The sequence below is a fragment of the Panthera pardus genome, unplaced genomic scaffold (assembly GCF_024362965.1).
Source record: "Panthera pardus isolate Hobbes unplaced genomic scaffold, ASM2436296v1 HiC_scaffold_7, whole genome shotgun sequence".
NCBI lineage: Eukaryota > Metazoa > Chordata > Mammalia > Carnivora > Felidae > Panthera > Panthera pardus.
In genome coordinates this window covers 22485740-22508465 of record NW_026527002.1, presented here as the reverse complement: position 1 = coordinate 22508465, position 22726 = coordinate 22485740, and the positions used below count along the sequence as shown (strand labels likewise).

The 22726-nt window shown below is 39.5% G+C and overlaps 1 protein-coding gene and 1 long non-coding RNA gene across 6 annotated transcripts in view; one reads left to right on the top strand and one right to left on the bottom strand.

Moving 5' to 3' along the window:
• The window catches only part of TERF1 (telomeric repeat binding factor 1), a 34416-nt gene extending 15206 nt beyond the window's left edge, over window positions 1-19210 (bottom strand). For 2 of the 5 annotated variants that reach the window (XM_019453267.2, XM_053896625.1), the window contains exons 1-6: window positions 18861-19205; window positions 12038-12133; window positions 7864-7985; window positions 6129-6215; window positions 2896-3045; window positions 2108-2217 (exon numbers count right to left, since the gene is read on the bottom strand). In XM_019453267.2, the coding sequence (XP_019308812.1) occupies window positions 2108-2217; window positions 2896-3045; window positions 6129-6215; window positions 7864-7985; window positions 12038-12133; window positions 18861-19167 (872 nt within the window). In that variant the 5' untranslated portion in view covers window positions 19168-19205. Of the gene's footprint in view, window positions 1-2107; window positions 2218-2895; window positions 3046-6128; window positions 6216-7863; window positions 7986-12037; window positions 12134-18860 lie in introns of all 5 variants that reach the window. The other 3 variants (XM_053896626.1, XM_019453269.2, XM_019453268.2) reach the window with 3 other exon arrangements.
• A 236-nt stretch (window positions 19211-19446) lies between these two features.
• LOC109269341 (uncharacterized) overlaps window positions 19447-22726 on the top strand; it is a 78390-nt gene continuing 75110 nt past the window's right edge. The window contains exons 1-2 of the long non-coding RNA XR_002081032.2: window positions 19447-19540; window positions 21309-21385. This is a non-coding gene — a long non-coding RNA (uncharacterized LOC109269341). The remainder of the gene's footprint in view (window positions 19541-21308; window positions 21386-22726) is intronic.

Sequence of the window (22726 nt, the reverse complement as noted above, 5' to 3'; positions counted from 1 at the left end):
GAAAGCCAAAAGAGATTATTAAGCTGGAAAGTGATTTAAACAGATTTATTTTTATGGGATGCTAACTCTAGAAATCATGTCAAGGATGGATTTGTATGGTACAAAGCTAAGTAATAACCTAGGACACAAGTGATAAACAATATATTAAAGAAGCATGGAGATGGGATTCATAACACTTGGGGAGTTAACTGGATGTATGAGGAGAGTCAGGGTACAGAGACAGATGAGAATATCAAGAGTTCTGTTTACGTACAATGATTAAACTGTGTCTTGTGTAAGAGGACATTTGAAATAAGTGGATAGTACTATATGAGAGGAAATGTATTCATCACCTGCATGAATCATGGCAAGTTTTAATTTTATTTTAAAGCAGCACTAGCCTGAGCAAGAAGGCTAGGCCACCGGAATTGGGTGTATTGGGTCCGGTATTGGGTCTCAGTATTATCACTAAACTGTGATATACTAAACAAAATAAAATAAATGAGCCAATAAAAATGAAAGACCTAGGGGGCACCTGGGTGGCTCAGTCGGTTGAGCGTCCGACTTCGGCTCAGGTCACGATCTCATGGTTTGTGGGTTTGAGCTCCACATCAGGCTCTGTGCTGACAGCTCAGAGCCTGGAGTTTGCTTCAGATTCTGTGTCTCCCTCTCTCTGCCCCTCCCTTGCTTGTGCTCACTCTCTTGGGCTCTCTAAAATAAACATTAAAAAATTAAAAAAAAAAAAAAGATCTACTTCTTAAAATGGATCTTAGAAAATCATAAGACTTTAATAGAGTTTTTAGGGAGATGAACCAGTAAGGGAGCAGATCACATTAATAGGTAGGGACAAGCAGGAACTATAAGACAACTAAGCTTAGTCCTGAGGTCTATCCAACTTGAACCCCAATCTCCATCTCTAAATAAGTAGTTAAGATGAGGAAGCTGCAGCATTCGAGTGATGGCCAGCCCCCCCCCCTCCCCCCCAGCCCCCCCCCCCAAAACGAGAGACACTACATCCGTTGCAAAATACATCCATCTGGAGACCACGTGACTATCTGGCCATGGGTTAAGGGTGGAAGAATAGAGGGAATGGACCATAAGTTCAACAGAAAAGAACTTTATCATGGTAGAGTGTATCTTCTTCCATAAGGTTAGCTCCTAAAGCCAAGACAAAAGGTAAAAATTACCCTTGAAAATCTCTAAAACATAATTTTGGAGACTGAACTTCTCTCTCAATACAGTAGTCCCCCTCATCTGTAGTTTCGCTTTGCACAGTTTCAGTTACCCCCGATCAATTGCATCTGGGAGCAGATGATCGTCCTCCTGAGGATCTTATCAGCCGAACACTACATCACAGTGTCTGCGTCATTCCCCTCACTTCACCTCATCACCTACGCATTTCATCAGCTCACATCGTCACTAGAAGGGGAAGTACAGTACATGAAGATGTTTTGAGACCACATTCACATAACTTCTGTTCCAGTAGATTATTGTGGTTCATGTCTCACTGTATTTAATTTATAAACTAAGCTTTATCATAGGTATGTATGTATAGACAAAAACATAGCATATTTAGGGTTTGGTACTTTCTGTAGTTTCAGGCCTCCACTGGGGGGCCTTAGAACACATTCCCATGGATAAGGGGGATTACTATGTGTAGGACTAACATAGCCTATTTCCCTCCCGCGTTGGAGCAAATCCCAATTTCTTCAGTTGAGCACCAGATGAAGTGGTTAGCTTAAGGTTAAAGATGTAGGAACAGTATCTTAAAATACTAGAATAATCCTCAGGATAGTGAGTCACATGATGAAGGCATGTGGGATCTGAGAACTAAGGGGTACAGATGATTCAAGTTTCCAACTTCAACACTGTTCCAGAGCACACGTTGCCTGAGAATGGTAAATGGTATTACTCATACCATTTAAACTGTACTGTTTCCGCTTAACACATATAACAATGTGCATAAAACGTGAAGTAACTATACAGTACTTCAAATATCCAAATGTTAACAATCAGTAAAACATACCCTCTATAATAATAATTTTTGTTAAAAATGGCTCACTAGCAACACTTTCACATAAAGATATTGTATCCATGAGACAAAAAATATATTAATGAATTTACAAACCTTTTTCCTACATCCAAATTAGCTTCAGTTTCCATTTCAATACTGTTACCATCAGGTTTCTCTTGAGAAGTTGTTCTTGCTCTTTTACTTTCCACTACTTTTGCTGCTGCCTTAAAAAATGGGGTTGTGAAAGAGGAAGGAATTCATGAAGCCATTTTGAACAAAGAGCATTAAAATTAAGCCTTCTAATTCCTTGACAGTCATAACCAAAGCATCTGTTGACAGGTCAATAAAGGGACTGCGCTGTATTTTTCTCCAGGAAGTATGATATCAGTAGCAGCTGCATTAGTTACCTGCTTTGTTTTTAAGCCTTATGGAGAAGGTCTTTCCTTGTACATGTATTTCATATATAAAATGCTTGCTAGGCAATATTAAGATAAAGGGTTACTTAAAAAAAAAAATAAATAAAAGTTCCAGATATTTTAAGACAAAACCCCCTTACTCATTGCTCCACTGAGGATAAAATGTTACAAAAGAAATTTTTTAAAGGCCTTTCTTCAGTCCAATTTTACTTTTTACAAAAAAATGCAAAAATTTTCTTTAACCTATTTTTCCCAACTTTTTATTTTGAAAAATTTGCCCAACTCTTGTTTTAAAAAATTTAAAAAATACTGCGAAGATCACTGATAAACTCTTGAGATTCACTAATTGTAACGTTTTGGCATTCTTCTACAAAATCACTAAATAAAATTCCAATTAGTTTTTAAGGATTTCTATTCCAAGTATTCTCCTTTATTATAACAATTTATCCTTAGCTTATTGTTCGAGTCTCTTTGAAATACGCATACCTTCATAAGAAAGGCTGATGATTTTTCACTTATTACACAATTCACATAACTCTTAATTTTCTCCATCATGTGGTTGTAGCTGAAGTGTTGAAAAATGGAGTGGAATGTATCTCTCTGAGAGATTACCATAAGCAATTTCCTTTTTAAAGGCTAAAGAAAACAGGAAAAACATATTAATACATAAATCACAAATAAGATATTACAAATTTTGTCACATATTATTTAATTTAAAAAAGTCACGTTATAAACTCAGGGATACAGGAGATTTTAAAAAATTCTGTTTCAAATGGCCCACCAATATATTTTTTCTTACTTAAAAAAAAAAAAAAACTACATTGTATTTCACACATATAACAAAAAGATTAAAAAATAAATTATGAACCTGAATGTCCACTGCCAAGTTTATGGAAATAAAACATCATCTGTACAACTAAAGCTCTTGTTTATTACCAAAATGATTGCACTTCCAGCTTCTCCTCTGCTCAAGGTGACCATTATCCTGAATATAGAATTTATCATATTCATGCATTCCTTTAAACTTGCACTATGTATGTATGCACCCATAAATATATGGTACTGTTTAGCATAGTGTATTTTCTGAAACTTGCTATATTTTGCTCAGCTCTGTGACACTTATTCATGTTGATAATATTTTTATAGAATTAGCTACTTTTACTGCTGCACAATATTCCACTGATCAAAAATACCATTTATTCATCCATTCTTGCAGCCTTTTGAAAGCAGTTAGAGGCTATTTTCTATTACTGTAGCACTGGTAAACATTTCTCTACATGTCTTCTTGCGCACATTACAAGTTTTTCTTAGACATCAGTTCTTTAAAGGCTGGTTGCACAATTAAAGCTAGAGAGCTTTCAAAAAATTCTACTTCTCAGGCTCTATTCCAGACCAATTGTCTTAGTGGGGCCTGTTTTTTGTTTGTTTGTTTTTAAATAAAACTTCATGGCTTTTAAAATGTGCAGTAAAAATAAAAATTTACTCCAGGGTATTTATCTAGAAGTAGAATTGCTGGAATGCATACTTACAGATTTTACTAAAATGCTCTCCTAAGTTTAAGTACTAATTTACACACACCACTGAGAGAAAGGTATGGCAGCCTTACCATTTCTCCACTCTTTGGGCCAGCTGTTGGTATTCTAAGATATTTTAATTGTTGCCAGTCTGAGGTATAGGAAATACTATTTCAATATATTACTTGGGATTGCCTTGATTACTCATGATAGTGAGATTAAATGCTTCCTCTTATGCTTCCTGGTTGTAAGGAAGGTTTCCTCTTCTGTGAAGTAGAGTGGAGTTTTCAGTAGCCTCACAGGGCTAAGGCAAAAAAGGTGGGGGCAGGAAACTCAATAAACATATCAGGCTTTCAGTTGAGATCTCTGGAGGGTTACACCCTAGGAACAGGGCCACATTAGAGAAAAACTAAGTCTAAATAAAACTACAACCTGCTCTTGACCTAGCTCAGTCCCTCAAGTGGATTAAGGTGACCACTCTTCTACTCTATACCAGCATAGGAAAAGGTGCTCAACTTCACTATTCATGAGAGACAGAGAAACTAAAACCCAACGTGATAGTACTACATATTTGCCAGCATACTAAAAGGAAAACAACAGAGAAGGTCTGTGAAGCAACTGGAACTCTTGCACACTACCGAAGGAACTGATATAACCACTTTGGAAAACTATTTGGCAGTTATCTACTAAAACTGAGTATGTGCATACCTTATAACCCACCAAATCATTCTTAAGTATATACCCAACAGAAACACATACATTTATTCTACAAAAGACGTATAAAAGGAATGTAACAGCCAAAAACTGGAAATAACTCAAATGTTTCTCAACAGTAGAATGGGTAAGTTGCATATTCCAACAATGGAACAATGGAAATAAATGAAATATTGTTAGAAGCAACACCATGGATCAATCTTATATAAACTTGCTATATGACTGTAATATATAAAGTTTGGAAACATGTAAAACTAATCTTGGATGTTACAAGTCAGGGTAGTGGTTATCCTTGAGAAGGTAAGACAGTGACTGGAGGGGTGCTGGTGATGTTCTTTTCCTTGATATAGGGGCTCATCACACAAGCATGTTTCTTTTGTGAAAAGACACCTGTTTATACATTGATGGTATACGTATGCTACTAAAGGTATACTACTGTTCAATAAAAAGTTCACTAAAAAAATATGTAAAAAAACGGGGTGCCTGGGTGGCTCAGTCACTTAAGTGTCTAACTTCAGCTCAGGTCATGATCTCGCGGTTCATGAGTTCAAGCCCGGCATCGGGCTCTGTGCTGACAGCCTGGAGCCTGCATCAGATTCTGTATCTCCCGCTCTCTCTGCCCCTCCCCGACTCGTGCGCTCACTCTCTCTTTCTCTCTCTAAAATAAATAAACATTAAAAAATTAAAAAAAAAAAAATATAATTATCTTTTATTTCTTTAAATGAACTTAATTTATTCCAACACTGTAATACTGAAAAACAAGTTCTACTGACCTTAACATTACATTACACATACACACAAAAACTACTAATGATCACATAAGAGACTTCTAAAAAATAATTATGTTTCCTATACCTCTGCTACCCAATATGGTAGCCATCAGCCAAATGTAGCTACTGGGCCTTTGAAATGTGAGACCTGAATTTAGACATAAGTATAAAATACACATCAGATTTCAAAGACTCAGTACAAAAAGGAGAGTGTAAAATATCCCATCGATACTTTTTTATGTTGATTAAATGCTGAAAATGATGCTTTGGGATATACTGGGTAAAATGAAATATTAAAATTTGTTTCAGTCATTTCTTTTGACTTTTTTTAATGTGGCTACTAAAACACGTATGTGACTTGCATTATTTTTCCCTTGGACAGCACTGTTCTATCCTGTTTAAAAGAGAAAGCATCCCCTTCTTCCTCCAGTGTTCTTTGAATCTACCTCACTCCATACAGACAGTTCTAAAATTCTGATTGTAGGGCGCCTGGGTGGCTCAGTTGGCTAAGCGTCTGATTCTTGGTTTTGGCTCAGGTGATGGGTCTCACAGTCCGTCGGAGCCCTGTGTTGGGCTTTGCACTGAGAATGGAGCCTGCTTGGGATTCTCTCTCTCCCTCACTCTCTGCCTCTCCCTGGCTCATGCACACACACTCTCAAAATAAATAAACTTTAAAAAAAAGAAAAGAAAAGAAAATTATAGTTCTAGTTTGACCAACTACCTCATAAGAATTTGGGTCATCAAATATTCTTTCAAAGACTTCTTCTGCTTCTTTAAAATTGCCATTTTCCATACAAACAGCTATCGCCTAAAAGATAGGATGACAAATACATACCTTAGGCTGCTTTTTAAAAACGTATAATTGTGGTTTAATATTGAAATAAGTCCTGTTAAATGTAAACGACTTCACTAAAAAATGTGATAAATGATTTAAAATACCTTTTCAAAGATGAAGTAACTGTGGTTTGAAAAGGATGTAACAATTTTTCATTGGCCCCTTGTATCTCTATTAGTAAATGCCCAGCATTCTACCTCTTTCGAATTTAGGCCAATTAAAAGCAGACATTAAGGGGTGCCTGGGTGGCTCAGTTGGTTGAGCATCTGATTCTTGATTTTGGCTCAGGTCATGATCCCAGCGTTGTGGGCTCGAGCCCCACGCTGGGCTTTGCACTGAGCATGGAGCCTACTTAAGCTTCTCTTTCTCCCTCAGCCCCTCTCCCCCACTCACACGCTCTAAAATAAAATAACCAAAAAAAGCAGACATAAATAAATTAGGAGCTACATTATGTACATTTAGGGCCCACCTAAATATTAATACGAGCAAAAGGGAAATGAGAGAGGAGGTGGATGGTGTTTCTGATGATTAGGATGTGTAAAATTAGTTAGGATCCTTAAAAATCTCTAATAGAAACCTAGGAAACCAGATGCTTCTGAATAATCATTTTATAAACTGGCCTTTCTGATATTTTATGGTAAGATATGGGACTACTATTACCATCTGGATAGTTTTGTAAACTTTGGCAAGCTATTTAACCTCATGTGCCTCAGTTTCCTTGTATGTAAAACAGTGTAAGGATTAGACTTCTATGTGAAAAGTGCTTAGAATAGTACGTGACGAATAGCAAGCAATATATTATATTTGCTATGAATTTATGGTAACCCGCTCAACTTTACCTTAGTATATTAATGATGGCCTGCTTCCTCTAGAATCCCCTCCAAAAACTGGGATAACATGACAAAGCTCTTCATCCCAGGCTGAAATTCTTAAAAGTAGCAGTCATATTTTTGCCTGTTCTCTTCTGGTCTTAATTCCACTTGGCAATCACCACACTAACAATAATTCATTTTTGGGAAGGTGGGCTTTCATCTGGAGTTTTTTCTCCTACCCAACCATAAAATAATTTTCTAAAACTGAGGAAAAATTTATTTAACTAGAACAATCCTTAGTATTTGCTTTGCCCGGTAGCAAAACATATTTTCCCTGCTACTGTATCTTTGAATGACTTTTTTGGCTCTCACTCTTTAATAGGTTACTCCTAAAACTCCCTCTACACAGTTAAAATTTTACATTCCCTTATTCACAAAAACCTATGAATTTCTTACCAAATATTGTTTTTCATATTTGTAATTTTTAATAGAAATTGAGACAGTACAAACTATTGATTTTTGAAAGTTGCTTTGTGATCTTTAAACTGATGCAGTGTATTTTCTCAAGTGGGGGCAACATATATATACATACTTAGGTAGCAAACATTAAGTCCCAACTCTCAGAGCTTGTGTCAAAGAATATAAACCAGAGGTCAAATTTCTGAAGAGAGTAAGTATATTAAATTTTACTTTGGGTTTACCGCCCAACTTCTATTAAGTAGCTCTTAATTGCTCTAGATGTTGTGTGCTTAGATTCTATAATAATAATAATAATAATAATAATAATAATAATAATGTAATACTCATACCTGAATTTTAATTAAATTCTGTATTTCTTCATGAAGTTTGTCATGTTCGTTTTCAATTGAGGCCCAAATCATCAGGGCGGATTCCAAGGGTGTAATTCGTTCATCACTTTCAAACTGTGCATCTTTTAAAACCAGAACAAAAATAAGTAATTAAGGAAGCTAAATAGAACCTTACTTTGGTCAATTTTTAATGAATTCAGTTCTTTAAATGTTTATGGAGTATATACTCTGTGCTAGGCAGTATTCCTGTACACAACAGTTTAGGCAAGTGATTTGATTCAAGTTAATTTCCTTTTCTTCCTTTGAAAAATCTGAAGGAGCATGCAATTTAAATGTCAGGAGTTTCAACGATTTCTACTTTATTTCCTGTTGTCTTCTAATTGTGTCTTCAACATTTTGATAATTTACTTAATGTTTACTTATTTTGAGAGAGAGAGAGAGAGAAAGACAGAGAATCAATCCCAAGCAGGCTCTGCATTGTCAGCACAGAGCCTGATGTGGGGCTCAATCCCACAAACTGTGAGATCATGTCCTGGGCCGAAATCAAGAGTTTGACGCTTAACTGACTGAGCCACCCAGGCACCCCTCCAACATTTTAAACATAAAAATTTATTAATTTGTAGAGTAAGTCTTTTTATATTCCTGGTCCTGTGCCAGGTACTTAGGATACGACCAGGAAGAAGAAATGGTTCCTGCCCTTATGAAACCCGACTGCTAGCTATGAAGAAAGACAAACTGATGTGACTGGTACTTTATTAGAATTATGTATTATGCCAGCGCTTCTCAGCTCTAGCTATACCTCAGAATCATCAGAGGAGCTTTAAAAAACTACAGGGATGCCTCTACAGAGTCCGACTCTTGATTTTGGCTCAGGTCATGATCTCACGGTCAGGACGTGAGATCAAGCCCCAAGTCAGGCTCCGCATTGAGCGTGGAACCTGCTTGAGATTCTCTCTCTGCCCCACCCCTGTGTGGTGTCTCTCTCTCTCAAAGTAAATATACAAAATAAAATGCAAATAACCTAGACCCATCCTTTAGAGATTGATTTAATTAGTACAAGGTAGAGCCCATGCATCTGTATTTCCCAAAAACCCTCTAGGAGGGTCTAGTGTATATGAGGAATAGAATATCAACTCTACGAAAGGATACTAGAAGAGAATCCTTCATGGAAGAGAAACAATCCAAACTGGGACACTGAGGATAAATAGGAGATAACCAAGTGAAGAGGATAAGGATGGGAAGGAGAACATTTCAGGAAGGCAGCAGCAGAACAAAAGGCAGAGGAGTACAAAAGATATTCATACTCATAGTCAACACATATTAACGTCCTATTACATGTTAGGCACTATGCTAAGTGGTTAACATGCAGTAGCTCCTTTATCCACACAATTTCTTTAAAAGGGTATACAACGTTATCAACTTTGTCTTTTATAAAGTAGGACCTGAGACTTGGAGAGGTGACACAGCTAACAAGTAGTAGAAGCAGACTCCAGAACACTTAAACACCACTTACTTTGTCTCAAAAAAGGTGTGTTTCAGGAATAACAAGATGCTTGGTAAGGCTAGAGTACATGCTGGAAAGCATGAAAGATGAAAATGCAAAGGCAGATTGCCTAATCCTTCTAATTTCACATTTTTTTTTTCTTTTAAAAACTCACTTCAGGGGTGCCTAGGCAGTTCAGTCACACCAGTGTCCGACTCTTGATTTTGGCTCGGGTCATGATCTCATGATTCGTGAGAGTGAGCCCATCAGCTGACAGTGCAGAGCTTGCTTGGAATTCTCTCTCCCTCTCTCTCAGCCCCTCCAACCCTTGTGTGAGTGCTCTCTTTCTCTCAGAATAAACACTTACAAAAATAAAAACTCACTTAAATATTTATATTTCCTATTAGGTTTCTGGACGGACATTATCTAACCCATCTCATTAATCTGCCTTCCTTCTCATAAATGTGAGATGTAGGGGAAAAATGTATCACTGTTAAATCTTAATTTCAAAAACTTTAGAGTAGACTTTCACTTTCAGGCAGAATGTGGTAGGCCAACATTCCTATTACAGCTAGAAAAAAGTGGGATAAATTGCAAAAGCATGTTGCTAAAGGCACGGGATAGTGGTGGAAGCAGAGAGAACTAGATGAACTACATCTCCAGGGAGAGAATCCTTTTGAGGGGAGGTGATGAGGGGCAGCTTTTCTTCCCTGGCCTCATTTGTTTATAAGGCGAAGATTCAGTAAGTGCATTCCAGGCAGGGAGATTTTACTGGGGTAATAGCAACAAGGAAAGCTTCTGGCGGTTTCCTTGGGGCTAGCTTGGTGGACTGGATAGAAGAACTGAAAACACATGGTTGGTTTTCCCCTCAGGACATTTGCTGAGTTCTGGGGCAGTTCGGAAAGCTGGGGTAGAAAGGTAGGGAAGTCTCCCGGAGCTGTACAGAACTTAAAAAATAAAGTCCCATGAAAGAATGAAACCTGTCATAAACAAAACGTTTGCCCTTCAACACATCTGCCACATTTCAAAGCTATGTGGGGCAGAGACTAAAGCTAATATGGTAGCCACTGTCATACATAATTGTTAAACAGGTAAAATATGGCTAGTTCCAAATGGAAATGTGCTTTAAGTATAAAATACACCCAAGGTTTCAAAGACTTACTGCAAAAAGAGGGGTAAAATGTCTCATTAACATGTTTTATGTTGATTATATGTTTATGTATTTTAGAAATATTGGGTTAAATAAGATATTGCCAAAATTAAGTCCATCTATTTCTTTTCAATTATACATATAGCTCACATTTCTAATAGGCAGTGCTGCTGTTGAGCAACCACTTTAAAAAAAAAAAGGAAGAATTATATATATAGCTGAAAGTCTACCATATAAATTAAAATAAAATTTTAATTGCTGCCTCACTTGAGTCCATTATGGTGAAATACATTGATTGTTGATAATTGACATGGGCCTATCATGTCTAAGATATACCCAAAGGGGGATCCTGGTGAGTTTCAAGATTAAACCATGGCGCCACACACACATTCTGCATTTCTTTCCAGAAAGAAAGGAGAGGCTAGAGGAAGGGCCGTCCGGGAGAAAGTTAAGATCCACTGAACAACTGCTAACATGTGAAACACAGTTGGGCACTTTAGAATATTTTGTCATATTTAATTTACAAAACAACTGTTAACAACCATGTTAACTTATTGTCCGCATGGTCAGGAATTCTCTGATTGTGTCCACATCCAGATGCTTTTCTTCTTTAGCTACAGGCCCAGACTACCTATAGTTCTGTCTCCCTATATCTACTCTGCTTCTAGTCCTAGTCACTTATGGTCATGGCATTAATTGCAGCCCTAGTCTTACCCCCAACACGCAGCATACTGTATGAGCCAGAGCTGGACAGTGAACGTCACGAGAGTGGTACTAATGCACTGGGATTTTTCCATACTACAACAGGATTATAAGTAAACAGTTTCATGTTAAGTACTGCCTACCACTTAGCACTGTTGGGAAAGCATTTGTGTAAATTGTAAACACCAATATAAATATGTAATTATTTGTAGCAAAAGGTCCTTTAAGTGACCATGTTGTAAATATCACCCATTACTAATAAACTGAAGCAGGCTTGCCCATTACAATCTAAAATTACCTGTAGAGATAAAGGAGAGAGCTTTTATAGCTATAAATCATATTCACCTATCTAAATAAGTACTGAAATCAAGTTCAAATAAAAGGTTTCAATTATCATAGTTGTGAGTAAAAAACAGAATGTGTATGGAAGAGTCACCACAAAGTTACCATAGTCAAATTTAAAGTAAATCTCCAAGAGAGTCCATGAAGCGTGGCTCCCCATGTGTCAGAATCACTTGGGAACTTATCAGAAATAAAAACTCCAGGGCCCCTCCCATCCATCCTATTGCATCAGGAATTCATGGTAGGGAAGGGGACTCAGCATTCTGTTTTTTAACAAGTGTTCTAATAATTCTGAAGCAAGCTAAGTTTGACAACCAGCGCTCTAAGGAGATGAGAACTATATTTCTTTTCCTTTAAAAATGCTTGTATAGATGTACATGCCAAATACATAGTGCAAACTCTCAAAAACAACTAACAGCTTCCATATGTTTCCTCTCATTGTTTTACCTTTAGACATAGATTAAAACATTTCAAAAATAAGATAAAAACATATTTACCAAGGGTTTTTCCTGCTGCAACTCTTGTCAAAAACTGACATATGAATATAGTTCTCAACTGATAAGCGGTTAGACTGGACAGCCCATGAATAATAGCTGAAAAAGAAAAGATGTGAATTTTATTAAAATATTAAAAAAAAAAGCCAAACTTGACCCAGCAGTGCCTCTGTGTGGTTGGTTGAGTAATAGGTTATAAACATGCAAAAATCATAAACCGAGAGCTATATGCTTTTATTTATAGGCAATTTTTTTTAAAAATGAGAAAAACAGCAATGAGCACTTTTCTTGTAAAATAAAAACAGATTTTCACATGCAGAATAATAAATACTTAAAAGTACTTTCACAGGTAGCATTCTATACTAATAAAAAGGGAGATTTAGACTCAAACTGTAAAATGTGTCTAATCATTAGCTGGAAGTTTATTTTATACCTTAAAACTCCTACCTAATATTATAGGAAATATTTTATATTATTTTGGTCAAAGTTTCAGTTAAGGGAGTCTATTAAACTTACAGAGATTTAAAAAACCTATTTATTGGGGCAAGCTGGCAGCGAGGAGACGGCCCTAGGTGTGGCCACCTGCTGCACCCGAGGCCCCGTGGCCTTTCCAGAAAGCCTTGTGGGTCCAAAGAAGTGAGCGCACAGCCTGGTCCAGCAAGAGCGTGTTGGCTTTCTCGCCATGGCCATGGGAACGTCCTGATAAAGCCTCTGCCGGGGCAGCTGGCAGCTCTGGCACTCCGCAGCCCTGACCTTGGAGCTCCTGGAGGGCTGCAGTGTGAGTGCTCCACTGAGGCACGAGGCCAGTCAAGCTGGTCCCCCTGTCCCGAAAGGTGCGCAGCCCAGCACCCCAGGCTTACAGGCGCGGGGAGCCCCCTCTGCTGGCGGTTCTGCGCTCTCACCTCAACGCTCTGCAAGCAGTGGCCCCTGTGCATGCAGAGATGGCAGGGAGCACCTCAGGCTTGCCCTGCCGGCTGGTGGAGGACCCTGCGATGGCGGGAGAATGTGCTCCGTGTGCGAATTCCAGACTAAAACCACCTGAGTGTGCTTCCACAGGGTATGTGGAGAAAATCACATGCAGCTCATTTAAGAGGAATGTTCCAAAGCTGTCGCTCAGCTCCAGTAGAACAATACTTATTCCAGAAATTCGAAGGGGCCGTCAGAGACGTGCCCTTGGTGTTCGCTGTGTTCGTCAGTGACAGCTGGGCAGAAAAGCTCTGGAAACAAATCAAGTCCACATTGCTACCTTTTACTCTTTGATAGATGTTTTAGGGATCGTGTCTCAGACACAGACCATAGTATAAACGAACTTGTGGCGCTCCTTCTTGGGAACTTGTGGTGGCAATCCCCTCTTGGTCTCCAGTCTAGATCATTACCGGAGCAAAATAAAGAGCAGAATACTTCCTTTATTGTAATTTGGTTTGGGACAAGAAGTCATAGGGGCAGACACGGAAAGGGGGCAGCAACTTTAGGCCTCAGTTTACCAACTACCTATCTTCCCTTTCTTCTGCTACTTATTTAAAACTTTCAGGGTACAATTTCAGCAAAAAAGTTTATTTCTCAGCCAAAACCTGTTTCTCCTCAACCCTAACCCCAAAGAAGAAATAAAACTGCAGATGTATAAAAAAAATGTATTAATGTTAGTCTTCCAAATATTTGAATGCCCACGCAGATGTTATGCTAGGCATTGAGTATGATGCTGGAGTAAACCATAATCCTGGATCTCAGTGAATTTATTACTATGTAGCAATGAAAGACAAATGATTGAACAATTTAAGTAAAAACGTGGAGAAAACTGAAAAAGACAAGTACAGAATGCTATGGATGCATATAACAAAGAAAGCTTAGAATGTGTTTTAGTAGCTAGTTGGAGGAAGGAGATAGGAAAGCTTTTCTGAGGAAATTATGTTTAAAGTAAGACCTGAAGGTTCCACAGTTACACTTCACCCAGGGCTTGGTTGGTGTATATAAAGATTAAATCAACTAGCAAAACCAAAAAGTGGTCTTGCAGCTACTAAGCAGATAAAAGACAAATACGTTGACTTGTATTTATTTCCTCAATTCTAAAATAGCATAATCTTAAGCTATACCAGAGATTATCTGGACCAAAACCAGCTACAATTTAATTAAACAAGATTCAGAGAGAGCACAAAATTAATATAAAATTTAAACAGTTCAATACTTACTTAACAGCTACTGCTAGCCAATGTTAAAGACAGAAACCAAAAGTTACGCAAGTGATTCATTAAAATTTTAATGCCACAAAGATTAAGTATGGTATAGGAGCAAAACAAAAGAATCTACTCTATGCTAGGGAAGAAAGTCAGACCTCTATCTCACCTCCCTCCATATTCAATTTAGTCCATATGCAGTACCTACAAATACCACTGCCTTTCTGTTCTTTGTACCTGCTAGCCAAAAAACAAAATAAAAACAATGAAAACCTCCCCTGGTTGAACCTGGCTACTTGCTTTCTCCTCACCTGTAACCAAACACTGCTGACAGAAACACGTTAGGGAGATCTACTGACTGGCTGCAATAGCCACTGTATTTAAGCACTTCTAACACCAGGCACTACTCTAAGCACTCTATACCAGTGGTCTTCAAATGGGGGTGATTTTGTCCCTTAGGGGACATTCAGCAGTGTCTAGAGACAATTCTGAAAGTCACGAGTAGAAGGGGAATGCTGCTAGCATCTAGTAGTTGAGGTCTGGGACGCTGCTAAACGTCCTACAAAGCACAGGAGAACCCTCACCTTCACCCCCCTCCACTCTCGTGTGTATGCAGAACAAAGAATCATGTGGTGCAAACACACAGTGTCAACAGTATTGAGGCCGTCGAGAAACCTTGCTTTATATCGATCAGTTCATGTGTTTCTCTCAACAACTCTCTTAAGTAGATACTATTATCAGCACTTTACAGATGAGGAAACTGAGGGCGCCTGGGTGGCTCAGTCGGTTAAGTGTCTGACTCTTGATTTTGGCTCAGGTCATGATCTCATGGTTCCTGAGTTCGAGTCCGCATCAGACTCTGTGTTGACAAACAGGAGAATCCCTCCTTGGGCTCTCTCACTGTCTCTCTGCCCCCCACCCCAAATAAAAAGATGAGAAAACTGACCTACCAAGAGGTAAGTAACTTGCTTCAGGTCTAACAGCTATAAAGTAGCAGAGCCAGGAATCAAACTCAGACAATTTATTCTGGAGCCCATGCTCTTTTTTTCTTTCTTTCTTAAGTTTATTTATTTATTTTGAGATAGAGAGTGAGCAGGGGAGGGGCAGAGAGAGGAAGAGAGAGAATCCCAAGCAGGCTCTGCTGTCAGCGTCAGCCAGAGACCGGACTAATATCCCATGACCTGACCCCTGAGATCCTCACCTGAGCAGAAAAAAATCAAGAGTCAGATGCTTAATGGACTGTGCCACGCAGGTGTCCCCCCAGAGCCCATGCTCTTAATCATTATCTTAAACTGCTTCCTAGTCTGGAAACGGCCTAAGTTAAGTGAGGTGTGAGAATAATTGTGAGTCAGAATGAAAGAGCTAAGAATTTTCTAGAAAGCATCAAGAGTTGTGTGTTTTTGAAAAGTTTTGAAAAGTCAATGAAATTCTATAAAAGATAAAAGGAAGTCCTTTCAGTCAAAATGGAAATACAGAGACAACACTATGTTCACAATTTATAGGTCACTGACTAGCAGTGCAACTTTAAAAAATAGTTTACTCTCTCTGGCTTTCTGTGCCCTGATCCTAAAAATAATAGAGGTGGCCTAGATTATTCCTCGGGTCTTGACCTAGAACCTCAAAAGAAGTCTTTAATTTTTAGAAAGGTTTTCAATTTATAGAATTATTGTGAAGACAGAAGTCCTATATACCCTCCCCCCACTTTCCCCTATTAATAACATCTTGTATATGTATGGTACAGGTTACATTAATAAATCAATATTAATACATCATTAACTAAAGTCCATGGTCTTTTCTGACTACCTCAGTTTTTACTTATGTCCTTTTTTTTCTGCTGATATCACCCAGGACACATTACATTTAGTCATCATCACAGTTTCTCAGATTTTCCTTGGTTTTGATTACCTTGGCAGTTTTGAGATATTTTGTAGTGGGCTTTGTCTGATGTTTTTCTCACAATTTGATTGGAGTTAAGAAGTTTTGGGAGGAAGATCAAAGAGGTAAAGTTCCATATTCAATACATCATATAAAGTATATATAATGCCAAACTGTCACCGTTCCTGTTGACCTTGATGACCTAGGTGTGAATTAATCTTTGTTAGGCTTCTCTACTGTAAAGTTATCCTTCCCCCAATGCCATACTGTACTTCTCAGAATAAAGTCACTCTGCACAGCCCACACTTAAGGAGTGGGGTGTTAGGTTTCACCTCCTTGACGACATAGTAGCTTCATAAATTACTTGGAATTCTTCTGCAGGAGATTTGTTTCTTATCTCATCTCCTTATTTATTCCATCATTTATTTACATCAGTATGGGCTCACAGATAATTATTTTACCTTTGGGTTAGAATTCAAACTATTTTCTTGCTCGAGTTGCTCTGGCCATTGGGAGCTCTTACAGCTGGCTCCTGTTCCCTTTGTACCCCCAAAAGTTCTTTTTGTCTGGGGGTTTGCTGTTAGCACTTCCTTACTTTCTGGCACAAGATGCTCCAGGTTCATCTGTCCTATCTCCTGTCCCAGGGTCAGATTCAGGCCATTTCTCCAAAGAGCGCTGGTTCCCTTTATTAAGGAATGGTATTAGAAACCAAGCCTCCAGTGCTAGGTTACTACGTAGGGTTACATTGCTTCTGTGCCCTTTCGTCTAACAGAATAAGTAAATGAATATATACTAACTAACCTGTGTCTAGACATGTATAGAAATATGCATAAACATTTCTATATGTAATCATTGTTAAAAGAAAACCACAGGCCCAAAATGGTGTCACTCTGGCTAAGTCCCCAAACTGGGCTTACCACCAAATCTGGCTGCACTTTCAACCTTCCCCAAATAGTCTAAACCGGTTGGTAGGAATTTTGTGACTGGAGCCAAAAAGTCTGCCAAATGGGCCTTCTCCATCCCCCAAAGAAAGATGAGGTAATCTGCGTAAGACGCCTGCTGTTCCTCCTAAAGGGAATGGACCTAGACTGGAATAATCCTTTTCTTTTGCTTCTAACTTTCTTGCCCTGCCCTCCTTCCTATAAAAATCTTCCATTTTGTACAACTTCTCCAACCTCCTCCCTGCTTGGCTGGGTGGGATGCTGCCCAATTCATGAAATTGTTTAATAAAGCCAATTAGATCCGCAAATTTACCCAATGAATGATGTTTCTTAACGCCATTTATGCCTGTATTGAGCCAAACAGGAGCTGATACTAATGTTTCCAACTCAAATTCATTAATACACAGATAATCCTACCTTTCTCCCCAAAGTGGACTTTTTAAATAATTTTAAGTATAACGAACTGGCTTCATTTCAGGATTTAACTTTCTAATTAATGGTAATTAACCATGGCTCTAGTGCCATCTGACACAGTCAGTATATGGAAAGGTTCTTGGAGCGGAAGATAAGGCACAGGTGTGGAACATTCCTTTTAACCTACCAACACTATTTTTTTTTTTTATTTTTTAAAAAAAATTTTTTTTCAATGTTTTTTATTTATTTTTGGGACAGAGAGAGACAGAGCATGAACGGGGGAGGGGCAGAGAGAGAGGGAGACACAGAATCGGAAACAGGCTCCAGGCTCCGAGCCATCAGCCCAGAGCCCGACGCGGGGCTCGAACTCACGGACCGCGAGATCGTGACCTGGCTGAAGTCGGAGGCTTAACCGACTGCGCCACCCAGGCGCCCCCCTACCAACACTTTAGACTGCTTGACTAGTCCACTCCTCTATAAACTAAGATTACCTGCCTAATTTACGGGATGACCATGAAGATGAAATGTGTCGATACTGTTTTCTGAAGTGTTTAATTTTATATTAAATACCAGCATATCTTTCTGTTCTCATTGAAAAAGCCAGTCTTCTCTGAATCTGTTTTTGTCCATCGCTTACAGACTGTGTTGTGCAGGCAGTAAATTTCATTGACAGTTACTTTTATTCTGCAGGCAACCAAGCCAAATGAGATTTAAAAAGCTCACAAATAGGGGCACCTGGGTGGCTCGGTCGGTTAAGCGTCCGACTTCGGCTCAGGTCATGATCTCACGGTCCGTGAGTTCGAGCCCCGCGTCGGGCTCTGTGCTGACAGCTCAGAGCCTGGAGCCTGTTTCAGATTCTGTGTCTCCCTCTCTCTCTGCCCCTCCCCGTTCATGCCCTGTCTCTCTCTGTCTCAAAAATAAATAAACGTTAAAAAAAAAAAATTAAAAAAAATAAAAAGCTCACAAATTAATAGAAAACACTGATGCCTGGGTCACTTGGAGGCCACTGTGACCGCTTAATAAATGCCATCACAGGAATACCTGAGTCGATAAAAACAACAAATACAAGCGCCAAAGGAGAAAAAGGACTTGAGACGCTGGGCAATTTTATACATTTTAACTCGTTTGATCCTGCATCAATTCTAAATGGCGGTCTAATTCTAATTCTCTCTTCACTGAAGAGAAAAACAGAATCTGAGAAAAACTGAGAAGCTGCAAACAGGCGGGTGCGGGATTCGAACCAACTTCAACTCAGAGCCTCGGGTCTTGCGCCGCAGCAGCCCAGGTCCCCCGACCCCCCCCCCCCCCCCCAAGGGGTACTGCGCTGCAAACTGGGCTTTGACAGCTCGCAGAGATTCCCGCCCCGCTCCGCGTCGTCGCCCCCGGCCTCAGCGCAGCCCCGAACCAGGCGCGCCCAGCACTCACCCTCTGCGCTGTCGCGGGTCCGGTGGAAGTCCTCAGAGCGGCCGTCGCGGAAGGCCCGGCAAAGAGAGAGGCAGAGGAAATCAAGCATCCAGCCAGCAGCGACCGCCTCGGCCTCGGCCACTAGGCCCGGGTCTTCCTCTTCCTCCGGGACCCCCACCTGCACCTGACATTCCAGCAGTTCCTGGCACTCAAACTGCTCCTGATCATCTCTCGGCGTTTCTGCCATTCGCTCTTCCGGGGGCTCCGCGTCCTCCCCATCCGCACGCCCCCGCGGGCTCGGAGCCGCCAAGACACCATTTTCCGCCATGTTAAATCACTCGCGCGAGTCCGCCCCCGCCCCAGGCGCCGAGCGACGATTGGCTAGTGCGGGAGGGCCCTGGGCGGTGCCTCGAAAGGTCTCTTCCGCCGGCGGGAAACCACCAATCACACCGCCAGGGTGGGCGAGCGACTTAAGCCTTGCATTTGATTAGCCGAGGCCTGCTCCCGCTTCAGGATGTTGAATTCCCCGCCACGCTGCAGCCGGGCTTTGTTGGTAAACTGGACTCCTACGGACTGGGCGACTAGTGAGGTTAGGAGGTGAGGAGCCTGCTTTATACTCCTGATAAAATGCAACATTGACGGCAACAGCAACACGGTTAGTTAAAATAGAAAGCATTTTACCCGCAGTGTACTTCAAAAAGGTAGGTGATTAGAACTTGTCACCGTTATCCACGCCTAACGCTTTAGGCGGTAGTATTCACTTAACACAATACGTGATCACCAACCAAAACCATTACAACGGACTTACATCCAAGCCTCTGCAACCTTAGCGTGCATCACAGTCAGCTCGGGGGCTTGTTAAAACGTAATTGCTGAGCTTCACGCCCAGAGTTTCTGTTCTGTAGGTCTGGATGGAGGTCCTTGAATTTGCAAGTATAACAAGTTCCCAGATGATGCTAGGTTGCTTGTCTGGGGACCACATTTTGAGGATCAGTACTCTAGAAAGAGTATATTACTATGGAAATGAATTTAATTAGGGTCTTAAATAGATATAGAGTTCAGCTTGTACAACACTAAGTGAATGATTATTTTGAACTTTGAAACTTAGAGCATAAGAGGTGATGGGAGGGCCTCTAGTTATGTTCTGTTTCTCTATGTGGGTGATAGTTACTTTTGAACATGATTTATGCACGTTTCAATATTCAATATGAATAAAAAGTTTACTTTAAAACCCTTTCTCTTTATAACACATCCAACATTATCAATCCTTTATGTGTTTTAATTTTACACACAGTTTAAATGTTGTCATTTAAAGCACAATATTGCAGCGGTTAAGAATGCCTAGGTTGGAATGTCCCCTACCAGTTATCCACTAGCTGGGTGACCTTGAAGGAATTATATCTCAATTTTCTTTTCTGTATATTGGGTATAATAATAGCCTCATCAAAGGCTTGTTGAAGATTAAAAGACTTGACAAATATAAAGAATTTAAAACGAAACCAGGTACATAATAAGTGCTCAATATTAGCTGGAAAAGCAGGGCATTTGTACTATCTGGAAAGAGAATCATGAGTCAGACGGGAATGCACCTTCAAGCTCTAATGGCCCTATAGAAGGTAAGTCCTGCTTGCAAACAACGGGGAACAGGATCTAAGGGAGTAAGGGTTAAGGTACATTATGAACATAGCAAACAAACACTGGGTTTCCAAACTGAAACTTTTTTTGCCATGCAAGGCTCTCACGTGGAGCCTGCTTCTCCTTCCTTTCCTCCAAGCTTCCTCTTCTTCCCAGCTGGAGTTAAGGGTTATTCTTAGGTGTATCGCCAATTTATTCAAAGCCACAAAGTAAACATATTTTTCTATGGCATCAATTTACTGAAAGATTCAGGGAAGTGAAACATTTTTTACTATTTAAAGCAATGGTGTATAATGAAATGAGGTGAAGAATTTCATTAAGATTTAATCCTAATCAGCAACAAAATTTTAGTTTGGGGCTACATCCAGCTATATACTGCATTCTCTGTCTTCTTCCCTTGCTGGTATTTCACTGAAGAGAATTTAAGAAGCGCTGGCCTAATAGGATGGGTCAAAAGTTATTTTAAAATTTTATCCCAACAGAAAGTCAGTAATACAGAGTTTTATTGGGTTGTGGGCCAGAAAATAGCCTGGAGGAAGAGGTCTCTCAGAAAAAAAAAAAATTTCTTAATTTTTTAAACCTGCCCATCAACAACAACATGGATGGTAGGTTTGTTCCTCTAAATAATACTTTGACATCACTATGATCAGAAAACTCAGCTGTAATAAGTATGAAATACCTACAATAAAACTTATAATACATAAAGTCCCAAAAACATTTTAGCCATATTTAATTTAATGGTATGATAGATAATTCAAACACATGGCATTTCAGGAAAACTTACGTAATTCGTAAACATTCTGAGATGGTGCTTTTTTTCTTTTTTTCTGGCAGGAAAGTTCATAATGTATCATTTCCTTCGGGACTGCTTTCAAGGTGATGGATTCTAGTAGTCTGAGGTGAAGGAATGGGTGAGTGGGGAGAAAATCCTGAGTGTGGGTAATATTAGAAGATTATGTTTCTTGCAAACTTGAGTGTATGGACTGAGATCCATAACTGCTACAATTATCTTCAGTTAAAGGGCTGTTATTAGGGGAGGGATTTGATTTGTTTTGTGATGTTCTTAAGAGCACATCATGATCTTACTTACGGACCTTGCTCTATTTACAGTGGGGTTATGTCCCAATAAAACCATCATAGGTGGGAAATACTGTAAGTCAAAAATGCATTTAGTACATATAACCTACTGAACATCACAGCATAGCCTAGCCTACCTTAAATGTGTTCAGAACACTTACATTAGCCTACAGTTGGGCAAAATCATCTAATACAGAGCCTATTTTATAAGAAGGTGTTGAATATCTTATGCAATTTACCGAATACTGTACTGACAGTGGAAAACAGAACAGTTGTAAGTATGTTGGTTGTCTACCCTTGTGATCATGTGGCTGACGGGGAGCTGCAGCTTGCTGCTGCCGCCAGTATCGTGAGAGAGTATCTTATCAAATACTGCTAGTGGGAAGAGATCAAAAGTCAAAATTCAAAGTATGGCTTCCACTGATTCACACCATCAAGAAGTTGAAAAATTGTAAGTCAAACCACTGTAAGTTGGGGATCATTGTAGGTACTTTTGAAACATCCTTTTTTTTTTTTAAACTAAGTACCCGGTGTGTGATGTGCATTTGCCTAAAATGGGGTGTGGTAAACATAAAGATGTTATCCTTCTCCTTAAAGAGTTATAGTCCAGTTGGGACACACTCATGCACATATACACCCACCGTACATAAACATCAGACTAATGAGTGATGCTTATAAAAACCCTAGTAGGCGTTTGGTTGAGGGAAAGCATCTAAGCCAAAGAGATTTTGGTAAGAAATTTGAGCAGAGGTGCTTAGTATCCTTGCAGGCACAGAGGACAGAAGAGAGATCTGGGTGCAAACTAGTTTCTTTTTTAAAAGTAAGTTTAGGGAGGGGCGCCTGGATGGCTCAGTCAGTTAAGCATTGACTTCGGCTCAGGTTATGAACTTGTGTTTCTCGAGTTCAAGCCCCGCATCAGGCTCTGTGCTGACAGCCTGGAGCCTGCTCAGATTCTGTGTCTCCTCTCTCTGCCTCTCCCATGCTCTCAAAAATAAATAAATATTTATTAAAAAAAGAAGTAAGTTTAGGGAGCCTAAAACACTAGTTTTACTGTCCTCACGAATAGTTCTCAACCTCAGTTGTGCGTCAGATTTTCTCATTGGGCTGACGGAGACTTCATATTCACTAAATCAGAATTTCTAGGGGCAAGGTTTGAACATTTGGGTTTTTCAAAA